The 22,289-nt window shown below is 39.9% G+C and overlaps 1 protein-coding gene across 15 annotated transcripts in view; it reads right to left on the reverse strand.

The window, feature by feature from the left end:
* The window catches only part of RBM39 (RNA binding motif protein 39), a 32,614-nt gene extending 23,693 nt beyond the window's left edge, over window positions 1-8,921 (reverse strand). For 3 of the 15 annotated variants that reach the window (XM_059706003.1, XM_059706002.1, XM_059706001.1), the window contains exons 1-6: window positions 8,625-8,920; window positions 7,951-8,015; window positions 6,138-6,187; window positions 2,627-2,699; window positions 2,198-2,238; window positions 1,355-1,549 (exon numbers count right to left, since the gene is read on the reverse strand). In XM_059706003.1, the coding sequence (XP_059561986.1) occupies window positions 1,355-1,549; window positions 2,198-2,238; window positions 2,627-2,699; window positions 6,138-6,187; window positions 7,951-8,001 (410 nt within the window). In that variant the 5' untranslated portion in view covers window positions 8,002-8,015; window positions 8,625-8,920. Of the gene's footprint in view, window positions 1-1,354; window positions 1,550-2,197; window positions 2,239-2,626; window positions 3,512-6,133; window positions 6,188-7,651; window positions 7,725-7,950; window positions 8,016-8,624 lie in introns of those variants that run through there. The other 12 variants (XM_059706010.1, XM_059706006.1, XM_059706005.1 and 9 more) reach the window with 10 other exon arrangements.
* Between the last annotated feature and the right edge of the window lie 13,368 nt (window positions 8,922-22,289).

The following is a 22,289-nucleotide window of genomic DNA, read 5'->3' on the forward strand; positions in this document are numbered from 1 at the left end:
AAATTAAAAGTTCAAAGAAGAATGTATAAATACTTTCTTCTCCCTTAATTATAGAAGTCCCAATTTCTGCCTCCATAGTTAAAAATCACCTGAAGCCAAATGTAAAAACTAAATCATTTTTAAGTCAGACCAGAATCACAGGCTGACTTTGAGCATTCATCACTGAACAGAGAAAATAGTACTCAAAATTAATTAAGGTAATCCTTTTCCCTATTTAGTTCATTTTGGTTAAAAAAAAAAAAGAATGCAGTAGACTTTGATAAGTTGGAGAAAAAGCAAAATGTTTTTTAATAGAGCATTTGGAATTAAAAAACAAAGAGTTCAATTCTTTATATTTTAAAGATTTAAGAACCAGAATCAGAACTCAGTGAAAATAACTTTAATGGCTTCAAACACCAAAACATTTCATGAATAGCAGTACAATGGGTGCTTTATTTACATTCTCTTCAATTTTCATTAATAGTTTTTCTGACAATTGTTACCTCTTTCTTAAAAGTTGAGAAAACTAAAGCTTAATGTTAACTTGTAAGTAACTTGCTCAAGTGGCAGAGCCAAGGTTCTGATTTAGCTGTTTGTCTTTGATTTCTACTTTCAACATTTCAAGTTTTAAAGTTAGAAGTGTTAATTTTAACATACCCCAGTTTATAACAGTATGTTTATTAAGAGGAAAGCACCAAGGACTCTTAGATTCAATCCTTGCTTTTACCAGTTATTTACACAGTTGAGATGTTTTTAATAACTATATTGAAACTTTGGACCTATTTATTAAATAGCCACATCCAACTTTTTGTAGTGATTTAACCTTCAAAGCACATTTAGTGCTTTATTTTTTTTAAAAAAGAACCTTAAATACAAACAATGTGATAAGCCCCCAAAATCATCATTATCCAGGAGCATACACCAAATTCACAAAGGGTCTGTCATTTCAGCTGTAAACAGCCACACAGATAAGATTACTGTTAACAAATTACATAGTTGACTATTGTAACTTACATCCATCTGAGCTTTAAACTCTTAAATAACTTTATGTTCAGTTAATGTTCATATACCAAGTATTTGGCATTACATATCAAAAAAAATTTGTTAAGCATTCTAATGCTTTAGTTTGGACTGGCATACAGTTCTAAAATATTTTAATATAGAATAACAAAATAATCTGTATGCCTAGAGTAAAACAGATGTTTTTGTCCACAAATATTTTTTCACTTTACTAGTCCTTCTATGCCAAATATCCTTATTTAATGAAACACTCTAAAGAGTAAAATTTCACAGTTCAAATCACTCAGGTTAAATTGCTATCTGGATACCCAGCAAAGACTCTCAAACCAAAATCATCATAATTATAGTTACATACTAAGGACTTCTGTAGCGGCCTCTGAATCTGCGATCTCGACTTCTTGAGCGGCTCCGTCTCCTTTCTTTGCTTCTACTTCGCTTCCTTTCACGGCTTTTGCTCTTTTTCCTTTCTCTATCTCTGCTTCGCTTCCGTTCCTTACTTTTGCTTCTTTTTCGTTCATGACTACGACTTCTGCTCTTGCTTTTTTTCCTCCTGAGAAGAAAAAAAGTCACCATTATATTGCAGGTTTAAGAATCTGCCAAAATATACTGCCTTTTATGGTCAGAATTTAAAAAATCTGTTTGCAAATTTATTTTGCTTTTTTAATATCATACAATGATACATAATCATATTATGGAAAAATAATTTCTAGGTAAGATAAACACCCAACCTTTACTTTCTACTACCAAAAATCAGCAGTTGACAAAGAATTTGAGAGAGCAGGGACTATTCCTGAGAGTCAGCTACAGCTCTAACAAGAAAAAGGTCTTATCAGCAGATAGAGATCAAAACTTGAACTTTTAAATAAAAAGTTCATCTTATAAGTGGCCAACAGGTATTACTGTAATCCACAGCATACAGTAATAAATGAAAGTTATAATAGAATATGTTAACAGTTAAATATTAATGTTGGACCACATATAAAATTTTCCATTAAGTACATTAATTTTCCTTAAGCCATTTTTGACCCAATTTATACTTTAAATACTTTCAACAGCCATGCAAACATCAATATTTTGTTTTTTATCAGCAAAACTATAAGGAATGACAAAGGATAAACTATTGCAGTAAAATGTATTGACACTCCTAGACTTTATTGTAATCATTTCAGATACTTTCTTTTGAAAGTTTTGAGTATACCGGAATATGGAGTATGCCTTTTTATGCCAGTTTATACAAGCCTGTGGGGTGCAATAAAAAACAACAATCAACATCTCTATATATATTTCTTTATAAAATTATAAGCTCTGAAAGGTAAAAAGCCAGTCAGTCATCCTTGTGTTCAGTTCTGTATTCTTCAGTGTGCCATCACCCAACTTTTAGAGGTGCCTTCAGATATTTCAGTATAAATTGAAAGACATTTCAAAATAAACTTATTCCACTAAAATGTCAATTTGTAATGGCTAAAAGATTGAACATTTTGACAAGTCTACATCATTTGGAAATTTCATTTAACTCTTTAGTCCTATCAAAGCAAAATTAGCACAAGAGCATTGAAGTCTGCCTCAGAGAGAACCTGTAAGCAGGTCATCTTAGAGTGCATTGAAAATAGAAAATGAAGACACCCACCTTCTGGAATCTTGAAACCCACACTCCAATCACAAGGAGATGTAGAGCTTTCCAAGGAGGCAGAAACTTTTGTCTAAAATTTCAAGATAATCCACCTGACTGTCAGAAATGTATATGCTAGGTAGCACATGACAGAAAATTAGGCTACACTCATTATTTATATAGAGGTCATCAAAGCAACGCCCAGAAGGGCAAAAGGTAACATTCCAACTTTGTTGCCTGAAAAACCTGACACTATCTATTAAATAAGTCTGTGCAATAGCTGTTAAGTCCTAAATATAATCAATTAGAGGACAAAGTAAAAAGTAACTCAATCTTCCACAAATAAGACAAAGTTTTTGCTCTGCTCATATGTAGCCCATAGTAGAGAGGCACCAAACCTATTTACCTCTTTTAAGACCTAAAACTTATTTTACCAAAGGAAACACTCAAATATTGGAGAATTAATTTCAACTTAAGGTCTTCCTAGGACTTTTAATGAGTCCCCATCCACATCTGAAGGCAACCCCAGACAGGTAAATAGACAGCAACCTGATTAAGACATTCAGAATATATAATTCTCTGCATAAAAGCCCAGACAGAAACTTAAGGGTGCAAGAAAGCAGTATACTTCTCTATAACGGATTGCAGCTTCAAAGAACAAAGTTAACTAAAGAAGGGTTATAAAAATCCATACTAATAGTCAAATCCTGTTACAACTTAATGGGACTTTCCAAAGTCTTTAGTGGCAGTGGAATTTTGTACTGAACATCATTGAAGTAAATGGTCCACTGGGCTGGGCCTTTGGACTTTTTGGTTATATGGCCTCTGCTGTAAAGGTGTTTTGCTATAACTGGATTTGACCTCTTCCATGTAAGAAGATCTAAATTTTAAATGCAAAGTACTCTGGAAAATAAGAAAAAAAATAGAAAAGTCATTTATTCCAAAATTTATAGATAATCCACACCACAGTAGCCAATATATTTCAACTGTGTCATTTTATTGTTATCCCCCTTTTTTTTTTTTTTTTTTTACTAATTCCTAAAGAGCTTAACTGAATGAATGGTGATTTAGACTTTGCAAAACTGGTTACACTAGCATAACATTCCCATGAAGGCAAGCTCCAGTACTTGATGTCTTGCCAAACTCAGGGGTATATAGCTCTTTTCAAAGTAAGTCAATTTAGAACCAATTTGTGTTATATTAAACTTAGCTCCTTTTACTATTAGAATACAAATGAGTGTATGCATTGAGAATCAGAATAATATTTTTTTGTGTTTTTTTAGAATTAGTATTTTTTTAAAGAAAACATTTACTAGTCTCTCAATTCTCAGAATGTGTATTTTCTTACTACCTTAAAACTATCCCACCCTAGCCGGTTTGGCTCAGTGTATAAGAGTGTCGGACTGTGGACTGAAGGGTCCCAGATTCGATTCCAGTCAAGGCATACACTCAGGTTTTGGGCTCAATCCCCAGTAGGGGGTGTGCAGGAGGCGGCCGATCAATGATTTTCTCTCATCATTGATATTTCTGTCTCTCCCTCTCCATTCCTCTCTGAAATCAATAAAAATATTTTTTAAAAAAACCTATCCCGACACTCAATTACTTTTTAGACAATGAAGTTTTAGGATGAAAAATGCAAGGTGGCACCTTCCTTTGGTTGACTTAACTTACACTAAAAATTAATCACAGAACATTTACTTGTTTTATATTATATCCATCACCAAACAAAAATTTCTTTTAGATAACTTTGAAATTTGAAAAGATAATTCCATTCAAAAAGTGGGTGAAAGTTCCTGAATGAATAAAAGAGCCATTTATTTAATCAGCTACACATAGTTGAGGCTGAGAAGGCTGACAGAGAAATAATCTGTACACTTAAAAGATATCAGATAGTAGTTGGGAGTGTTTTGAAAAGTTTTCCCCTTAAACAAGAGAGATCCCTATGGTCAATTACAGAAAAGTGTCCATTCTATTTAGTCTCATAAAGATATTTTTCGTTAGATAAAAAGGCCACTAAGCATCAGTCACTGAATCCTTGTAAAAGCTTGGTGGTCTTAATGAGCTTAGATGCAGGGTGAAAACAAGTAAAACTGGAGATGGTATTAGCAGCAAGGAGTGACATCTGAGAATGGTACAACAAAGGTCTGTGCCCTACAGTGTATGTCCTCATTCTTTCTGTATTTAACTGTGAGTTTTACTCACTCACCAGGCCCGATACCTAGATTGGATCATTTCAGTCATTTCATATGAATATCACCCCCTTCCTAAATTTTCTTGGATTACAGAATTGCAAATTAGAACCATTAATTAGGAAAGTTACTCTGTGAAAGGTCTAAAACCAGATGACATTAAATCATGCCATGATTGGTTGATTGCCTCATATAGCAATTCAAGACTAAACCCAACCTAATTAATACCCATAATATGTTGTGGCTAGTGAAGAACAGACTCCCACAAGAAAAAAAATATAGGACATTCACTACATTTTACATCACTTTTAAACCATTACTACTACATTATTTTGAGGAAATTATAATTTTAAAGAAATGTGGGTAGCAAAGCCTGAATAATCCCACCTGACAATTTTTTCATCTTTTTATGAAATTATATCAACCTAACAAAGTTGTTGTGAAGATGTTGAAGTAGTATATTATAAAAAGCACTTTCAACTCTTAGGAGGAAAAGAGCCAAAAAATAACCAAGGAGTAGCTATTTACCATCATTTTTCATTATGTATTAAGAGCTCATGAACATGACAAAATAGTTTAATACATTACAAATATAGGTTAACAAAACAATTTAATGCTTGTAACATCACTAATCTTAGAACTGAAAACTCCAAGAATAGTATCCAACCTTATAAAGTAGATCTAATTTATACTGTTACTTAGAATTTTATCTACTGTATATTCTGTAACACTGGGTTACTATTTTGGGTTACTCATTAACTCAAATAAATTGTATCACTTGATTTTTAAAAAATTCCCCATTCTTAAGTCCAACTGAGTTTAAAAAGTTTTAAGATAACAAACGCTATGTAGGAGGAACATAAGTACTTAAGTAAGCTATAGCATTAGGACAAAAAGGGCCTTTAATCAGCAAGGATCTTAAATAATTCATAGCTCCGAATCCTTCAGTAATTTAGAACTAACAATCCTTTCCCTGGCCTGATTATTTACTTTTTCTTCTTCCTAACCCATCTTCAGTGGATATTTTAGTATATTTGGTAACATCAATTAATATTAAGACATAAGATACAACTCTCATCCAAACTGTCATGGATGTACTTGGAGGGGAAGGTGTCCAAAAGGTCCCTGAAACCATATCCCAAAATCTAGGGAAAGAGTCCAGAGTTTTATATCCTTAAATAGTTTCTCATCCCAAACGATAAAGAACCACTTTTCTAAAAGAGGAAAAGAAAAGTTTCTGTAGAGAATCTTAGTTTGATGCTTCAGCCAGAGGAACAAAACTTTAATAAGATCCCAAACACACAGAATTCCCCCACCCCAGGTCCCTTCTTAAAACTTACTTTTTGCTACGTTCTTCATGGCCATTAGCACTGCTCAACTTGTTCTCATCCTAAGCAGGGTTGATAGAAGAACATCATGAGGACGAAGTGGTAACATTTCAAGTTGTCAAAGGGTAAAGGGAATAGGAATAAGAAAATACAAAACAATTTTAAAACTAATTACTTATTCATATTTTAACATGGAAGGCTATAAAAAAATTTAGATGGGTATGTGTTTAACCACTTTGTTGCTTACAATTAAGTCATCAAGACACAAAAATAAAAAAATACATATTAACATGTTAAATTTTACTTTCTTATATAGATATTAAGTTATCCAGATTTACAGTGTTGAAGTAGTTAAATAGAATTTCTTTAAAACATGAATGAAGTCCTGTTTTGAGTTTTATTCGATGTTCTATGGTCCCTTTGGTCAGTACCATGGCTCTATTTCTGCCTAAGCCCCAAGTGGCCATGCTAGCAGCCAGCCACTATCGATTTCCTGTGACCGATGCCATTCCTGAGATCTTCGCCCATTTCCGTTGGAGGGTTGGGACTGTAAGAGCTTGATGCCACCTCTGTCACACATCTCGCCCTGAAGCAAACAGGGATTCACACTGCTTTAGTAATGTTGACTCTCAAGAACCCAAGAAAGTCAATTAATAATCCACCAGTCCAACCTAAACATTTCCTACTTCCATACCTGTTTACATGGAATTTCATCCATGTTAAACTAAGACACAAGAATCTTAACATTAAAATATAAAACTCTTCAAGAGTCTTAAGCATTACAAACTATGTACACTATTTAAAGATATAAAGAATTCATCCAAATTGGTACCACATGGTCGTGCTACACACTCAAAAACAAATGTATTATTTTTAAAAGGTTTAGCGCAATGTTTATTTTAAAGTTTGATTACATGAGTTAATGGAGTATAACTGCTAATTTACAAAGCTTACAGTTTGTGACACCAGTGATAATGCATGCATACTGCTATTTTCACCACCAACTGGTGAAAGAATGAAAAGACACTTTATTTTTACTGTGATACTGAAATGGGTCAAAGACTATTATTATTAGCCAAAATAATTCCTTTGTAGTTTTTAGTGTGAAATATGGCAGGGACTAATTAAAAATAAAACAATATGGAGAACAGTAAAACAGTCATCAAGTGACTCTAAGTTGTGATACTGCCTCTTTTGCCTTTTTTTTTTTTTTTCCTATTCAGGGATCCAAGAATTTTAGTAATTTTAATTGAGCAGCAGTTCATCACCTGCCCGTTTTAGTTTTTAATATCACCAGTCTTTTATATGTATACATAGAAAAAATTTTAAATCTCACCCATTTCTTCTTGTAAGACTTAAATATTTGCTTGCCACAGACTGGTTGTACTTTGTGATTCTTGGACCCCTGCTATTTTCCCAAACCACTACATTCACCTTTTTGCTATACCAAACTGGAGCTGGTAATTCTTAGTTGAGTCATTTTACCTAGGGGACCACGGTACAGCGATAAGTCACTCAATTACTACCTTATGATTGACAGTTCACACTGGAATCAAAGGTGAATTCATGGGAGTAGAGGTGAGATATCGTTAGGCAAGTCTACAAAGAGAGATAGATGGGCATTTATTCATCACGCTGAAGTGAAACTACTGCACAATATTATTACATCAATAGCATATATTTACTTTTGTAAGTTATACGTAATGCATCTCTGATAAGATAAATCAAGAGGGCTCCGGGGAGGTTAGTTTACATTTCAGCAGTAGTTTCGTGAATAATGCTAAATTAAGAAATATATAGACCTCACCAACATGTTTTTTCTCACCTTCTTGTAAGGAGCCTCAAGCATTGCTTCAATATCAATATCGTCTGCCATTTTTCTCTAAACGCCTATGAAAACAGTAAGGTAATTCTATGAATAAATATTCTTCAATTCTGCTCAATGTCTTACTCGAATATTACAAAACTTCAGAAAAACCTTTTCAAAAGCCAAGGCACGATGAAAGTACTTTAACAGACTTGGCAATTAAATCTGAAATGCCTCTAAGACAGAACACATGAAAAGTCGAGGCAATGTTCGACTTTACAAAGTCCGCAATGAACTCCAAAAACAGAAGCCGGGAATCGCAAGCGAGGAGGCCTCCCTCCGCGCAGAACCCGCGCTGCCATTTTAGAAGCAGGGGGAACTGCCTCGCTTGGGAGGGGTTGGGAGCCATGGCTGCGTTCGGCTGGCGCCATGTTGGGAGGTCGCGGCCGGCCCAGGCCGCCAAGGGGCTGGTCGCCATCTGCCCGAGACCTCTTTGGGGTTCGTACCACCCAAAAACCCTGAAACATACCCGACCGGAAAAGAAGGGCGCGGTCGTCAAAATGGGGCCGATTTCTCGAAAACCTGCCCTCCCCCCGTCGCTAAAGACCGCCTGAAAGGAGCGTCCGCAGCCCAGAAAAGACCCATCCGCAAAAAAGCCTCCGACAATACTCCGGTCACCCACACCGCCTTACCTGCGCGGGCTTCTGGGCCCCTGCGGTGCTCGTGCTCGGAGAGGAGGGCTGCTGCCGCCGCTGTTGCTACAGTTAAGTCTCTAGGCCCGGGCCGCGGTATGCCCAGCCCGGATTTCGGGCTCCGAGGGCGGATAGGCCCGAGCGAATCTAAAAGAAACAATGGGATTAGGGAAGCCGCGCGGGAGTGCAGGACGGAGACTTCGGCAGCTCAGGATCCAACCCTGCGACAGCGTCCGCAGACTCCCTGAAATGGCGGCCGCTGCTTCCCCGTACTCACATTCACTAACACGCATATACACACAAACACACGGGGTCTCCAAGAGCCCTCGGCACGGGCTCTCGCGAGAAGCTGCACTATTTCCAGACTGAATAGGCCGAAATATCGCGAGATCTAAGAAAGGCCCTAGCGACCATAGCCCAATCTCGCGCAATGATTGCGCCATAGATATTCCCATCCCCCTTCCAGACAGGCGCCCTTGACTCCTCCCTCTGGCTTAGCGTCTGTATCTCGCGGGACCGCGCAAGTTGCTAGAGCAAAGGCAGTTGGTGCAATTACTGTCAGTCTTTTAGGAAACTCAACGCTGAGTGGAACTCTGTTGTCGCCACTTCCTCGTGGCGCCTCCTTACAGCGATCTGAAGGTTTTAGCCTCAGAGCCAACCGCCCCACCCTCCCCTGGGCCTCCCACCCAGATGTCTGTCAAGGTCGCCCGCCATAAGGCAGCCTAGTCCATATGGCGATCGTGTAAAACTGAAATAGTCATGTAGACTATCCACCAAGGCTGAAGAAGTGAAAACCACCTAACAGAATGCAGGAAGAGACCGGACCGGGGTAGAGAGTGAAGGGCTGCGGAATAAAAATTAGATGTCCCGGACTTTGGGAGCCGGTGGAATAGGCTGTCTCAGCTGTCCAGCTTCAAAACCGTCTTGGAAGCAGTAGAGAAAGGCAAAGAGGTGAAAAAACAGCAACAACAATCTGTTTCCCTGAGCAGAGGATCTGCCTTGTGTATGTGTTATTCTTTCTTCAAAGATGTCTGTCCCCCACACTCCTGGCTTGGCTCCTCACCCCTCAAGTTTCCCAGATGCCTGGCATTTAAGAGTATAAATTCACCACTTGTTCTTTGGTCAATACTGGGAAAAATAAGAGAGCAGAGAGGAAAATGTTTGAAAAAAAATTAGAAAGATGACATACAATAAAAAATCTTATAAAAGTCTACTAACCGCTTAATGATTGAGGGCAACGATTTGAAATGAGATACCTTGGTTCTGTAGCTGCTCCAATACTGTGTGACCTTGGAAAAATAAGTTTACCTGAGAGCTTATCCTCCATTTTCTCCTACGAGGAAGAGGGTAATATAATTAGGAGGCTAAGCTTCCTGAGACTGACCTAGGCCAATAATGCTAACTACTGAATTCTCAGCGTTCAGCCATGTGCCCAGCCAGGTGAACACTCAGTAAAGGAAGGAATGAATGAATGAATGAATGCCTACTAGCGTAGTGAGGATTAAATGAGATGATGTCTGTAACATGTCTGGCAAATATTTAATTCTCCAAAAAGTTAACTTCTGTTATTGCTAAACAAATTATTTGGAGGAAGTGTAGGTGTAAAGAGGTTTTCCATTTTGAGTTAACTTTGCATACAGTGTTTCTCTTAGAGGGTTAATAGATTTTGCATAGTTAGTAATGTTTTCCTATTCCTTTTCCTGAAAATTCAAATCTTCTAATTTTTAAGTGTTGAAAATCATTACAGAAGCATAATTTGTTAGAAAAGGTGAGCTAATCTTTTCCCCTTTAATTCCAGTATCGTGACTTGTTAATTGTGCAAATATCACAGCATAAAGATAGACCTTTCTTTTTTTTCTTCTTTTTGTTAATCATCACCCCGAGGATATCTTCCCACTGATTTTTAGAGAGAGTGGAAGGGAGGGGGAGAGACAGAGAGAGAGAGAGAAACATCAATGTGAGTCCTGCACGCATCCTGACCAAGGCCAGGGATCAAGCCTGCAACCAAGGTACACACCCTTAGATTGGAATCGAACCCAGAACTCTTCAGTCAAGGGCCAACACTCTATTCACTAACCAAACCAGTTAGGGAGAAATCACCTGTTTGATTCCTGGTCAGGTCACATGTCCAGTTTGTAGCCGATCAATGTTTCTCACATCGATGTTTCTCTCTCTCACCCTTTCCCTTCCTTTCTCTAAAACATATCTTTTTAAAAAAGACTATGGTAGCACAGTCTACCTGATAGACTCCAACAATTCTTCTCAAATTATTGATGGGCAGAATGAGACTTCCCGGCTCTCCCCTAAGTCATTATATAATGAGAAACTCAAGCCCATTTTATACAGATGGAATTAATTTTGCCACCCATATGATTTTTGCCTGATTTATCCATCTACTAATGAGGGAATTTGGCATTTGTTTCAAATACTTGTTTGTTCTGGCCAGAATATTAAGAGCATTGTAGTGACATATCCCAAGAAATTTGCATAAAATGGTGAAAGGTCAGTCCTTTTTAAAATATATATATATTTATTGATTTCAGAGAGGAAGGGAAAGGGAGAGAGAGAAACATCAATGATGAGAGAGAATCATTGATCGGCTGCCTCCTGCACACCCACTATTGGGGATCGGGCCGGAACCCAGGCATGTGCCCTTTAGCGGAATCAAACCTGGGACCCTTTAGTCCTCAGGTTGAGGATCAATCCACTGAGCCAAACCAGCCAGGAGGAAAGGTTAGTCCTTAAAAGAATAGGAGATATTTCTAGGGTAGTTGGGGGTGAGCAGGCCGACAGGCAGAAGGGTTAGGGGTGATCAGGCAGGTAGGCAGGTGAGCGGTTAGGAGCCAGCAGTCCCGGATTGTGAGAGGGATGTCTGACTGCCGGTTTAGGCCCGATCCCTGTGGGCAGTTGAACATCCCCAAAGGGGTCCCAGATTGGAGAGGGTGCAGACCGGAAAACAGAGACTTAAGAGGTTAAATAACTCACTCAGTGTCACAGACATACAGTGAATACCGGAGCTAGCTTGTACTGGCTTGCAAGAGCTGGTTATTAAATATTCAGCATTTAGTTGGTAGGTGAAAATAGGCTAAAATGGGAATGTGGGACTATTTACACTATGGATAATGGCAAACACTACACATCAGACCTTTTTTTTTTTTTTTGAGAGCAAGTTTATCAGTTCACCATGGTAGTCTGATGGGGGTTCTGTAGATATTCCAGACCCTGGGACCATAAAAATCGTGGGAGATGGACAAAAAAATAAACACATAACATAAAATATATAATAGCCAGAACCGGTTTGGCTCAGTAGATAGAACGTCAGCCTGCAGACTCAAGGGTCCCGGGTTTGATTCCGGTCAAGGGCATGTACCTTGGTTGTGGGCACATCCCCAGTGGGGGGCGTGCAGGAAGCAGCTGATCGATGTTTCTCTCTCATTGATGTTTCTGGCTCTCTATTCCTCTCCCTCCTCTCTGTAAAAAATCAATAAAAAAATATTAAAATATATTTAAAATGATGACAAGTGCTATTGAGAAAAAGTATCAAAGGAGAGCGATGAGTTTCAGTGTAATTGTGGGCATCTTGGTGTGATTTCGCATATGATTATAAAAACAGAAACCTATAGGCCTTAACAAAGACATTAAGAATTAACTAGAGGAATAATCTTGTCTGAGAGTAATGGAAAAACTCACACATAGAAAGTAACATTTGAAGTGGATGTTGTAAAGTAAATATTAGATCCTTATATATCAGCCAAGGTCATGTAAGGAGGTAGAAATCATGTGTTATTTGAAGAGGGAGAATTTAATATAATGGATTATTAACTGCATAACTGAAGAAGAGGAGAAATTGAAGGTATGGAAGTAGTAATTGTAGGAACAGCTACCACCCCCAGGGTGAAGAAACAAAGGAAAGAAATTGAAATTATTAAAACACAGAAACTTAAAGGAGGGGTCAAACAGAGCTGAAACTCAGACCTCAGAAAAGGAGGTGTTGCTTGGAGGGTGCTGTGTCTCAGGACTCAGAGGAAAGGCCCCTGCCGGGAGCCAGTCCATCCTTGCTGTTTCAAAGGACCTGGCATATATGGCATACTGTTCTTAATATGTTTGCTCACCTTCTTGGCACTATGTGTTTTAACCAAGGTCACCTCTCTGAGAAAGGTTGTTTCCCCAGGTAGGGATTTTCCCCTGAAGTTAGGGAGGGAATAAAACCCCTTAACTAAGTGCCAGGCGGGTAATTAATCACTTTAACTACGAACAATCATGCTTAAGCTACATAATCTTTACTCCCTGGAATGGAGATAAGAAACGCCCTAACCTTTGGAATAGAGATTGATAGGATTGAATCAACTGGTATAAATACAGATGTAACAAGACAACAGGAGACAGAACTTAGAAGACAGAACCTAGACACAGAACCTACACAGAACCTAGAGACAGAAGAACATCGCTGGAGATCCAGACCAGAACTTGGCTGGAGATCCTGGCTAGAGATCCTGGCTAGGCTGCTGATCAACTGAACACTGTCTCCCTGTCATTCCTTCTTCGCCAACTCCGTCCACACCTTTGGGGACCCCTGGACCTGCTGGGGTTGGACCCCAGCAGGCCCCATGTGTTTTGGGCCTAGACCTGTGAGTAGGGGACACTGGACAGTTTGATGCTGGTGTCTCTGAAGAAGGAGTAATGAGATGGGTCTGTAAGTGTTGGGAAACCATAAACTGATTCAGCTGCTGTAATGAGAAGACACTGCCTCTGCCAGAATTAAGAAGTTTTGCTGATAGAAACAGGAAGCTAATTAATAGGAAGGAAATTTCCATCCTGCAGTGCCCCTCTAGTATTATCTATTGGGATAGCTTACCAGAGAGCCAGTATCAAGGAGAAATATTATTTGCAGAGTCCCAAACCCAAAATCATAAAGCAAAAGAGTGGCTTTGGGACTAAGACAATACTTAATAAGAGAGTCACCTTACCTAGTTTTAGAAGGCTCTGCATGGTCTGCCTCCTCATAAGTTTCTTTGCTACAGCCACATAGCCTTCTGCCAGGTCTTTTAAGACACCATGCTTCCTCCTGCTACAAAGCCTTTAGCATATTCTATTCCTTGACTATGATGTTCTTCACTTTTTATTTATTTATTTATTTATTTATACAGAATTGGTCTGATGTTTTAAATTATAAGTTACTAGAGGCCTGGTGCATGACATTTGTGCACTGTGGGTGGGTCCCTCAGCCCAGCCTGCACCCTCTCGCAGTCAGGGACTCCTCGGGGGATGTCCGCAAAGGGGTTCTTAGTGCTGCTACGGAGGCAGGAGAGGCTCCTGCCACTGCCGCTGCACTCCTCAGCTGTGAACCCAGCTTCTGGCTGAGTGGCCTCCCACTGTGGGAGCACACTGACCACCAGGGGGCAGCTCCTGCATTGTCTGCGCCCTGGTGGTCAGTGTGCATCATAGCAATTGGTCATTCCACCATTTGATCAATTTGCATATTAGCCCTTTATTATATAGGACTAGAGGCCCAGTGCATGAGATTTGTGTGTGGGGAGGAGGGTATCCCTCAGCCCGGTCTGTCATCCCACACGGATATTTCACAGATTCAGAAATCAGCCACAGAGTAGTCACACCATAGATAATCTGCAAATGCTACAAATCAACCTTTTCTTTTTTTCTCAGATAGCAAGGTGTTCATAGGCCACTAAAAAGTTTTGGACATCACATTAAAAAGGTTGTTAAATCTCACAAGTTTGTTATAGAGATTAAATGATAAAATAAATTTGTAAAGTACTTAGAGTACCTGGCATAATGGAAGCACTTCAAAAATATCGCTTGATATTATCATTCATGTAAAATATTAAGCTCTTATTTTATGCTAGACATCATTCCATGCACTGGGGATATAGCAGTAAACAAAATAAAATCCCTGCCTTAAGCATTTTAAATTCTAAGGATATAAAACAGATTATTAACAGAAAGATATTTAATACATTAGGTTGTGACAAATGCTCTGAAGAAAAATAATTGAGGATAAGGGAGATAGAGAAGGACAGGATACTTTTATTTAGAGTGGCAGGGAGAGCCTCTACGATAAAATGCTTATTGAAAAGAAACCAAAAGATAAAAAGAAAAAAGAAAAGAAACCAGAAGGAGCCCTGACCGGTTTGGCTCAGTGGATAGAGCGTTGGCCTGCGGACTGAAAGGTCCCAGGTTCTATTCCGGCCAAGGGCATGTACCTCGGTTGTGGGCACATCCCCAGTGGGGGCTGTGCAGGAGGCAGCTGATTGATGTTTCTCTCTCATCGATGTTTCTAACTCTCTATTCCTCTCCCTTCCTCTCTGTAAAAAATCAATAAAATCTATTTTTTAAAAAAAAGAAAAAAAAAAAAAAGAAACCAGAAGGAAATAAAGTGGTCATTCTTGTGGGTCTCTAGGGCTAGATCTTTCCAGGCAGAGGGAACAGCAAGTATAAAATCCTAGGTAGAAGTGTGCTTAGTGTGCTTAAGGAAAAGCAAGGAATCCCGTGCAGCTAGAGTGAGCAAAGCAAAAATAAGAGAATTTGAGCTTAGAGAGCTGGGGAACATAAGAGGCAGATTAAGAAGGGCCTGAAGGTAAAGATTTTGGATTTGTACCTGACTGGCATGTCTCAGTGATTGAGCATTGACCTACATATGAACCAGGAGGTCATAGTTGAATTCCCAGTCAGGGCACATGCCCGGATTGTGGGCTTGATCCCCAGTGTGAGGCATGCAGGAGGGAGCTGATCAATGATTCTCTCTCATCATTGATGTTTCTATCTCTCTCCCCCTCTCCCTTCCTCTTTGAAATCAATAAAAATATATTTTAAAAAAAGAATTTGGATTTGCTTTTAGTTAGAGAGAGGACAAATTTGGGTGGCTTATGGAGAGGAGTGGATAATCTGACATGTTTTAGAAGGATCACTTTGTTTATGATTACTGTTTTGTTAGAATAGTAACTTGAGTAGTTTGACAAATAGGCTAAATTGGAGGGAATAGGGTCAAGGAAATAAAGGAAGCTCTCCTGAGAATTTTGTTAGTTTAGGATTAATAAGCATAGGATCTGTAGTAAAACTGTCTGTGCTTAAATTATTTTTAACAATGTGACTATAGACAAGCAACTTAACTCCTCTGGGCCTCCATATCTTCAACTGCAAAATGATGAAACTAAATAAGACCACTCTTCAAGGATTATTGTAAATATTAAAATAGCTCATATGAAGTATTTAGCACAATGCCTGGCAAACAGTGAATATTCAGTAAGTATTATCCTTATTTTTTAACAAAAGGGATACATTTTTGAAGTATATAGGAAGGGGAGACAGGCAAAGGTAGGAGTAAAAGGAAAATTTGGGAAATCTATAGGGAACATAAATATAACTTTTATTTCCTCATCTTGCCTCTGAAAAATCAGAAATCTGACCCTAAGGCTTGTGATGGGAAGACAGAGCCCTCTGGTGCAGGGAGAGTTAAATGTGGGCAGAATCTAGCTCTCATGTATTTGTTAGGTTTCACTTATTGTGGTGTTTATGGAATCTTTAATTTCTTTTTAAAAATTTATTAATTTGAGAGAGAGAGAAACATCGATTTGTTGTTCCACTTATTTGTGCATTCTTTGGTTGGGTCTTGTATGTGCCCTGATTGGGGGCCAAACCCGAAACCCTGGCATATTGGGATGAGACTCCAACCAACGGGGCTACCTGGCCAGGGCCTGGAACCTTTAATTTCTACTTTAACCAGATATGCAGAGGTTTCTGCATCTATTTTTACCTTCTGCAATAAAAAAAAACTCTCCTGAAAATAAAAGGAGATGAGGGGCAAGGAAGAAGGATGATGATTTAGCAACTAGGATAAACAGACCTTTGAAAAGCTCAAAGGCCTGAAAAGTGCTTGTGAAATAGCAAGAAAAAGAGAAGAAAGAGAGAGAGAATGATATATGCAAGGAAAGCAGGGAAAGTAGAATTAGGTGAGAGTACCTGTGACTCTTGCTTCTTCCTAACTGTCATCCAGTGAATTTCTTTGGTGGTGTTATTGAGAGCCTGGAATTTGGAATCTAGATTGGACTTCAGATACTGTTTTAGGCCCAGGGGAACGGTGGCCTGGGCTCTGGACTCGGTAGGCTTTAGTTCCCTGGGAAGTCAGAGAAAAGGGGGCCTTGGAGACAGGTTCAGGGGGTTAGCAGCTGCCCATTTCTCCCTTAGTTGCAAGTCTCATGGGGTCCTTTAGTGGTTGGGGGATAAGTCTCTGTGGGGGAAGGGAAGGAGAAAGGGAATGGCACTGGCATGCTCCTAGGAGGTCGAGAGGGAGAGAGAGAGACAGAGACAGAGAGAGACCAGAGTTTAACTGGGTGGAGACTTTCATTTGCATTCAGGGATGATTGACAGAAACTATATTTCTTCTGGACATGCCCTTAGCCATAATGTATACAGAAAAATGCATGGGGTGGGGGTGGGGGGGAGAGTGGTCAAAACCTAAATGCAAATTTTATTATAACTAGTCCAGGGCCCTAGTAAGGTCATATTAGCATTAAGGTCATGTCGTTTTCCTCTGAGCTTGCGCCAATAACTGGAGCTGAACCTGCCTGCTGGCAGCCTGCTGGTGGTCTGTTGGGCTGCCCATAGAGAGGTGGTCTGAAGGCAATGTTGGTCTGACCCCTGTTCAGGATCCCATGGCAGGCCACACCACGGCTGCTCATGTCTAACTTCCTACCTAACAAAAGATCAAAATATATTTGAAATTGTATTCAAATTTGCTTAAATATGCATAAAGACATCCTTAAAGGATTCATAAGAAAGTAAGAGTAGTGGTTACCAATTGAAACAGGATCAATGAGGGACCAGAATTTGAGGGAGACTTTGTATTGTATATCTTTTATAAATTTTCTGATAGTTGAACTGTGTAACAGCATTAACTATAGAAAATTAAATTGTAAGCTGTTTGGGGAGTAAAGTGGAGTACCAGCAGGTTTAGAGACTGTTTATGTATTATTTTAAAAATTATTTATTATTGATTTTTAGAGAGAGAGGAAGGGAAAAGGAGAGAGTGAAACATCGATGTTAGAGAAACATCAATCAGCTGCCTCCTGCATGTCTGAGCCAGCAACCCGGGCATGTGCCCAGATCGGAATCAAACCAGCAACCCCTCCATGCATGGGGAGATGCCCAACCTTCTGAGCCACAGGGGCCAGGGCTAGAGACTGTTTAATCAACTTCTTTATAACCTCCATTTCCTTAGTCCCTGGGGCTAAACTCCTTTCCCTTTCTCTTTATCTCCCATCTGGCAGGAGTTTTAACCCATAAGAAACATGTATTAAGTATGCTTAAATTACAGGGAACAGTTCTAGGTATTGGGACTCCACAGGACATAATCCCTGCCCTTGAAGTGATCCAGGTGGATTTATCACTCTTTTTAGTGGGTAGGACAAGAATAAAAAAATGTCCTTCTCTCCTCTTTTCCCTCCTTCCTTATAATCTTTCAAAATGCTGGAAATATATTGGAACTCCTGCTTAATTCCCGTCCCCCTCACTCGAAGTGTAACAAATCTTTGGGAGCTCAGGACTTTCCATCAAGGCCCAGACTGGGAGACCTCGGGCCAGGGCCAAACTCAACCTGCTTCCCTTGGGCCCCCGTCACCTTGTGGAAGTTCTCGGACCTCTTAAGATGCTGCTGCGACTGTGGTTTCCGGCTTCCTGAGTTCTCCTACTCAGCTTGGTACTGCAGATATCACACCCCAGTTCCTGCTTTGAAGACTGACATGCTCAAACGTGGCGATACTCTGAGTACATGGAGTCTTCGGGTCATAGCTAAGAGACTTCCTTTTCTGTTTTAGTTTTCCTCCTCTCCCTTAACTCATTGTAAATGCCTTGGGGTTACATAAGGACAGAGTATAAAGGTTTGCTGGGTAGCAGCTGAGAAAGATCACTTTTCTAATTGAATATTCTATCTCATGTTAGGTATTTAGTTTTGCTTCTCTTTAGCTAGGGACCTGTTGAACACTCTATCTAGACAACAAATCTAGTAAGAAAGCAACAAAAAATTATTTATACAGAACTTTACAGTTTACAATACATTTTCTCATATGTTATTTAACTTAAATGTGACAATTCTATGAGTGAGGATAGATAGCCCATTTTAGAGCTGAAGAACAGTGATGCTTAAGGAGAGAAAGAACTTTTCCTTGCAGGTATTGAATGCCTGTTTTGCTACTATATACCTTGGTGTATGCAGGTCATCATTGTGGAGCTATCTTTTCATGGGTTGGGACCATAGTTCTGAAATTGTTAGATACTTAGCAAGAGATTCTACTCTCTGGAGTTGAGGCTGCTATACGGTCAATATTTCACTTATTCATTCAATCACAACTCTTAGTTGAATACCTATCCTGTACAAAGAAAGGCTCTACCTAGTAAAGAATTGGGAATTTGAAGACCAACTACTAGTGAGATGCTGGGGAGAATCTTAAAGCAGAAAGGTGAATGCTGCCATCTAGGCAGTAATAAGACCTGGGTTTTGTTTTATTTTGTTATTTTCTTAAAATCCGCACTCAAGGATATTTTTTTCCATTGATTTTTAGAGAGAGTGGAAGAGAGAGGGAAAGACAGAGAGAAATATCGATGTGAGAGAAACACATGGATTGATTGCCTCTTGCATGTCCCTAACCAGGACCCGGGCAGGGAAGGAGCCAGCAAGCAACCCAGTTATGTTCCCTTGACCAGAAAGGAACCCGGGACCCTTCCATAGCCTGACACTCTATCCACTGAGCCAAACTGGCTTAGGAGGGTAAGACCAGAACTTTGCAAACTGGAGTTCTGTGGCCAGCTAGCAGTCAGTGAATGTCTAGTTTAGAAGAAGTTAGTAAGGGAAGGGGTGGGGGGTTGAAGGGGGCTCTAAAATATGGTGATGGAAGAAGATTTGACTTTGGGTGGTGGGCACACAGTCCAATACACAGATCTTATAACACAGAAACCTACATCTGAAACCTACATGATCGTATTAACCAATGTTAGCCCAATAAATTTAATAAAAAGAAGTTAGCAAGCCAGTTTTCTGTAGGTTTTTAAATCAGAAAGAGCTTATAGGTACTTTATTCATATCTGTATTTATTTTTGCTCAGCCAGCATCAGTTTTCCCCTCAGTTTCCCTTTGGGGGGATATCCTTAGGAGTAGATTGCTCTTCTCTTCTTTCCCTGGCAGCCTAGACTCATGGGCCCTGAGTTTGATATGCTTGGCCCTAGACTATAATACATGTGACCTGAGATTGACCAATCAATAGTGGCTCCTGGCCAAGACTTAGCCCAATTGTTTTCCTGTTGATTCTCTGGGGCCCAACAACATACTTATTTTTTTAAATATATTTTATTGAGTTTTTACAGAGAGGAAGGGAGAGGGATAGAGAGTTAGAAACATTGATGAGGAGAAACATCGATCAGCTGCCTCCTGCACACTCCCTACTGGGGATGTGCCTGCAACCAAGGTACATGCCCTTGACCGGAATCGAACCTGGGACCCTTGAGTCCTCAGGCTGATGCTCTATCCACTGAGCCAAACTGGTTAGGGCAACATACTTCTTTATAATATTTCTGTTTTCCTTGTGCTTGCAACAGACAAAAAGAATTTTAACTTACAAATTGTGACAATTTCTTTACCAGGCTGTAAGCTCCTTGAAAACAGGAACTAAATGTCATTCTGCTCTTTATCTTTGGTGCCCAGTTCAACCCTTCTCAATACATGCAGGTTGAATAAGTGAAGAAACATGCTATTTTTATGTGGGGCTATGGAGTTTGGGATTCTTGGCATTACTGTGGTTGTGGGGCAAAAAATTCTGTACCTATATACTACCACAGTCACTAACAGTTGAGCAGCTTCATGTTAATAAACAGAAACCAGAAAATCCTGGGAAGGTCCTTTTTCCCTGTATTTGATTACTTAGCATCTCTGTATGTTACAATTTTTGTATATGTACTGTGGAAATGAGCACAACTGAGGCTTCTGTCCCTGGTTTCCCAGAACCTCTTCCCGAGCACTGCCCTCTGTCCTACTTCAGCTGTGGTAATATCCTCTTCACTCTTCAGTCCTGATATGAAGAATACCTCTCCTATGAATTCAGGTCATAAAGAAGAATCTGCCATTTTTTTCAACATTATTCTCTTTGCTTTCCTCCCCTCCTCAGATACACACAGAGTATCTATTATTTGTCCGGTTCTGACAGTTCAGAAGGTACAATATAGTCCCTAATTTAAATTCAGGAAATAGACAAATACGACCAAGAGAAGAGACAAGTGAAATAATAACAAATTGTGTTGTGCTTTGTTGAAAACTAAAGCGATAAGGTAGAGAGTAATTGCCATGGGAAGGCATGTGGTAGAGAGAAGCACTTCTAGATAATGTAGTCAAACAGGAGCTCACTGAGATGAACTGAGACCTACATGATGGAGTCAGCTTTGCAAAAAGCAACAGCCTATTTAATGGCCCAGCAGCTAGAGAGAGCTTGGAAAGAGCCATAGAAACTGACAGAGGCCCTGTGGTGTGGTTCAGTGGTTGAGCAGTCCACCCATGCACCAGGAGGTCGCTGGTTGAATTCCAGGTGAGGGCACATTCCCCGGGTTGAGGGCTCCATCCCCAGTAGCAGGCGAGCAGGAGGCAGCCCATCCATGTTTCTTGCTCATCATTGTTTCTATCTCTCTCTCCCCCCCCTCTCTCTCAAATCAATAAGAACATATTTTTAAAAAAGAAACTGACAGAAAGTCAGTGTAGTGTGGCTAGAGGATGAACAAGGGTGGAGGATGCAGATGAAGAGATTGGTTGGTTGTTTTAGTCAGGGCAGTGCCATGATTAGATTTACATTTTAAGAAGTGCAATCTGGCTGTTCTGTCCTCTCTCCAATGTACAATAAAGTTGTTATTGCTCTTTTAAATGACAGATGTGCAGCATTTTCCCTTGGGACTTCCCAAGTCCCATTGGGAAAATATCCTGGAACATTCTGGGGTAGTTGCATCTCTGATCTTGGTCTCTGGAGGCAAAATACACCTCTTAGTACCAGCTATGGGAATCCTTTCCTAGGAGTTAATGAGGCAAAGTGAAGGAGGGATTAGTACAAAGGCCCTGAGGTGGGAAGGAACCTGGATTGTTTGAGGACTTGAAAGTGGCAGAGAAGTCTAAGAATGAGTGGCAGGTTAGGTTCAGACTTTGAAGAGCCTGGTAGATAGGCTTCCAGTGAAGACCCTACTGATCTGTATCTGAAGAACAGTGGGAAACAGGCTTCGAGCAGAGGATGCCTGTGATTATATTTGCGTTTTGAAAGCTTCCACTGTCTCTGTGTTAAGATTGCATTAAAAGGTGGAAGAGTAATGGGGCTGAAGGGACCACCATCATCCAGGAGAGATGTGATGGTGTCCTAGACTGGTGTTTGCAGTGGAATGGAGAGAAGTGGAAGGCTTTAAGATGCATTTAGGGGGCAAAATTAACAGCTGATGGATAGTGTCCAGCTCCGGGCTTCGTGTGATTTCAGTAGTTAGTGGTGAGTGGGGACTTCGAGCTTGGGATCAGGGCGCTGGCCGGGTTCCCGCGCGTTAGTGTAGTGGGCGTGGCCCTCCGGACCGTCGTCATGGTGATCATGTTGGGCGGGGCTGAGGGCGGGGCAGCTGGGGGCTGCGTCACTTGGTGGT

This window comes from Myotis daubentonii, chromosome 8 (assembly GCF_963259705.1).
Source record: "Myotis daubentonii chromosome 8, mMyoDau2.1, whole genome shotgun sequence".
Classification (NCBI taxonomy): Eukaryota; Metazoa; Chordata; class Mammalia; order Chiroptera; family Vespertilionidae; genus Myotis; species Myotis daubentonii.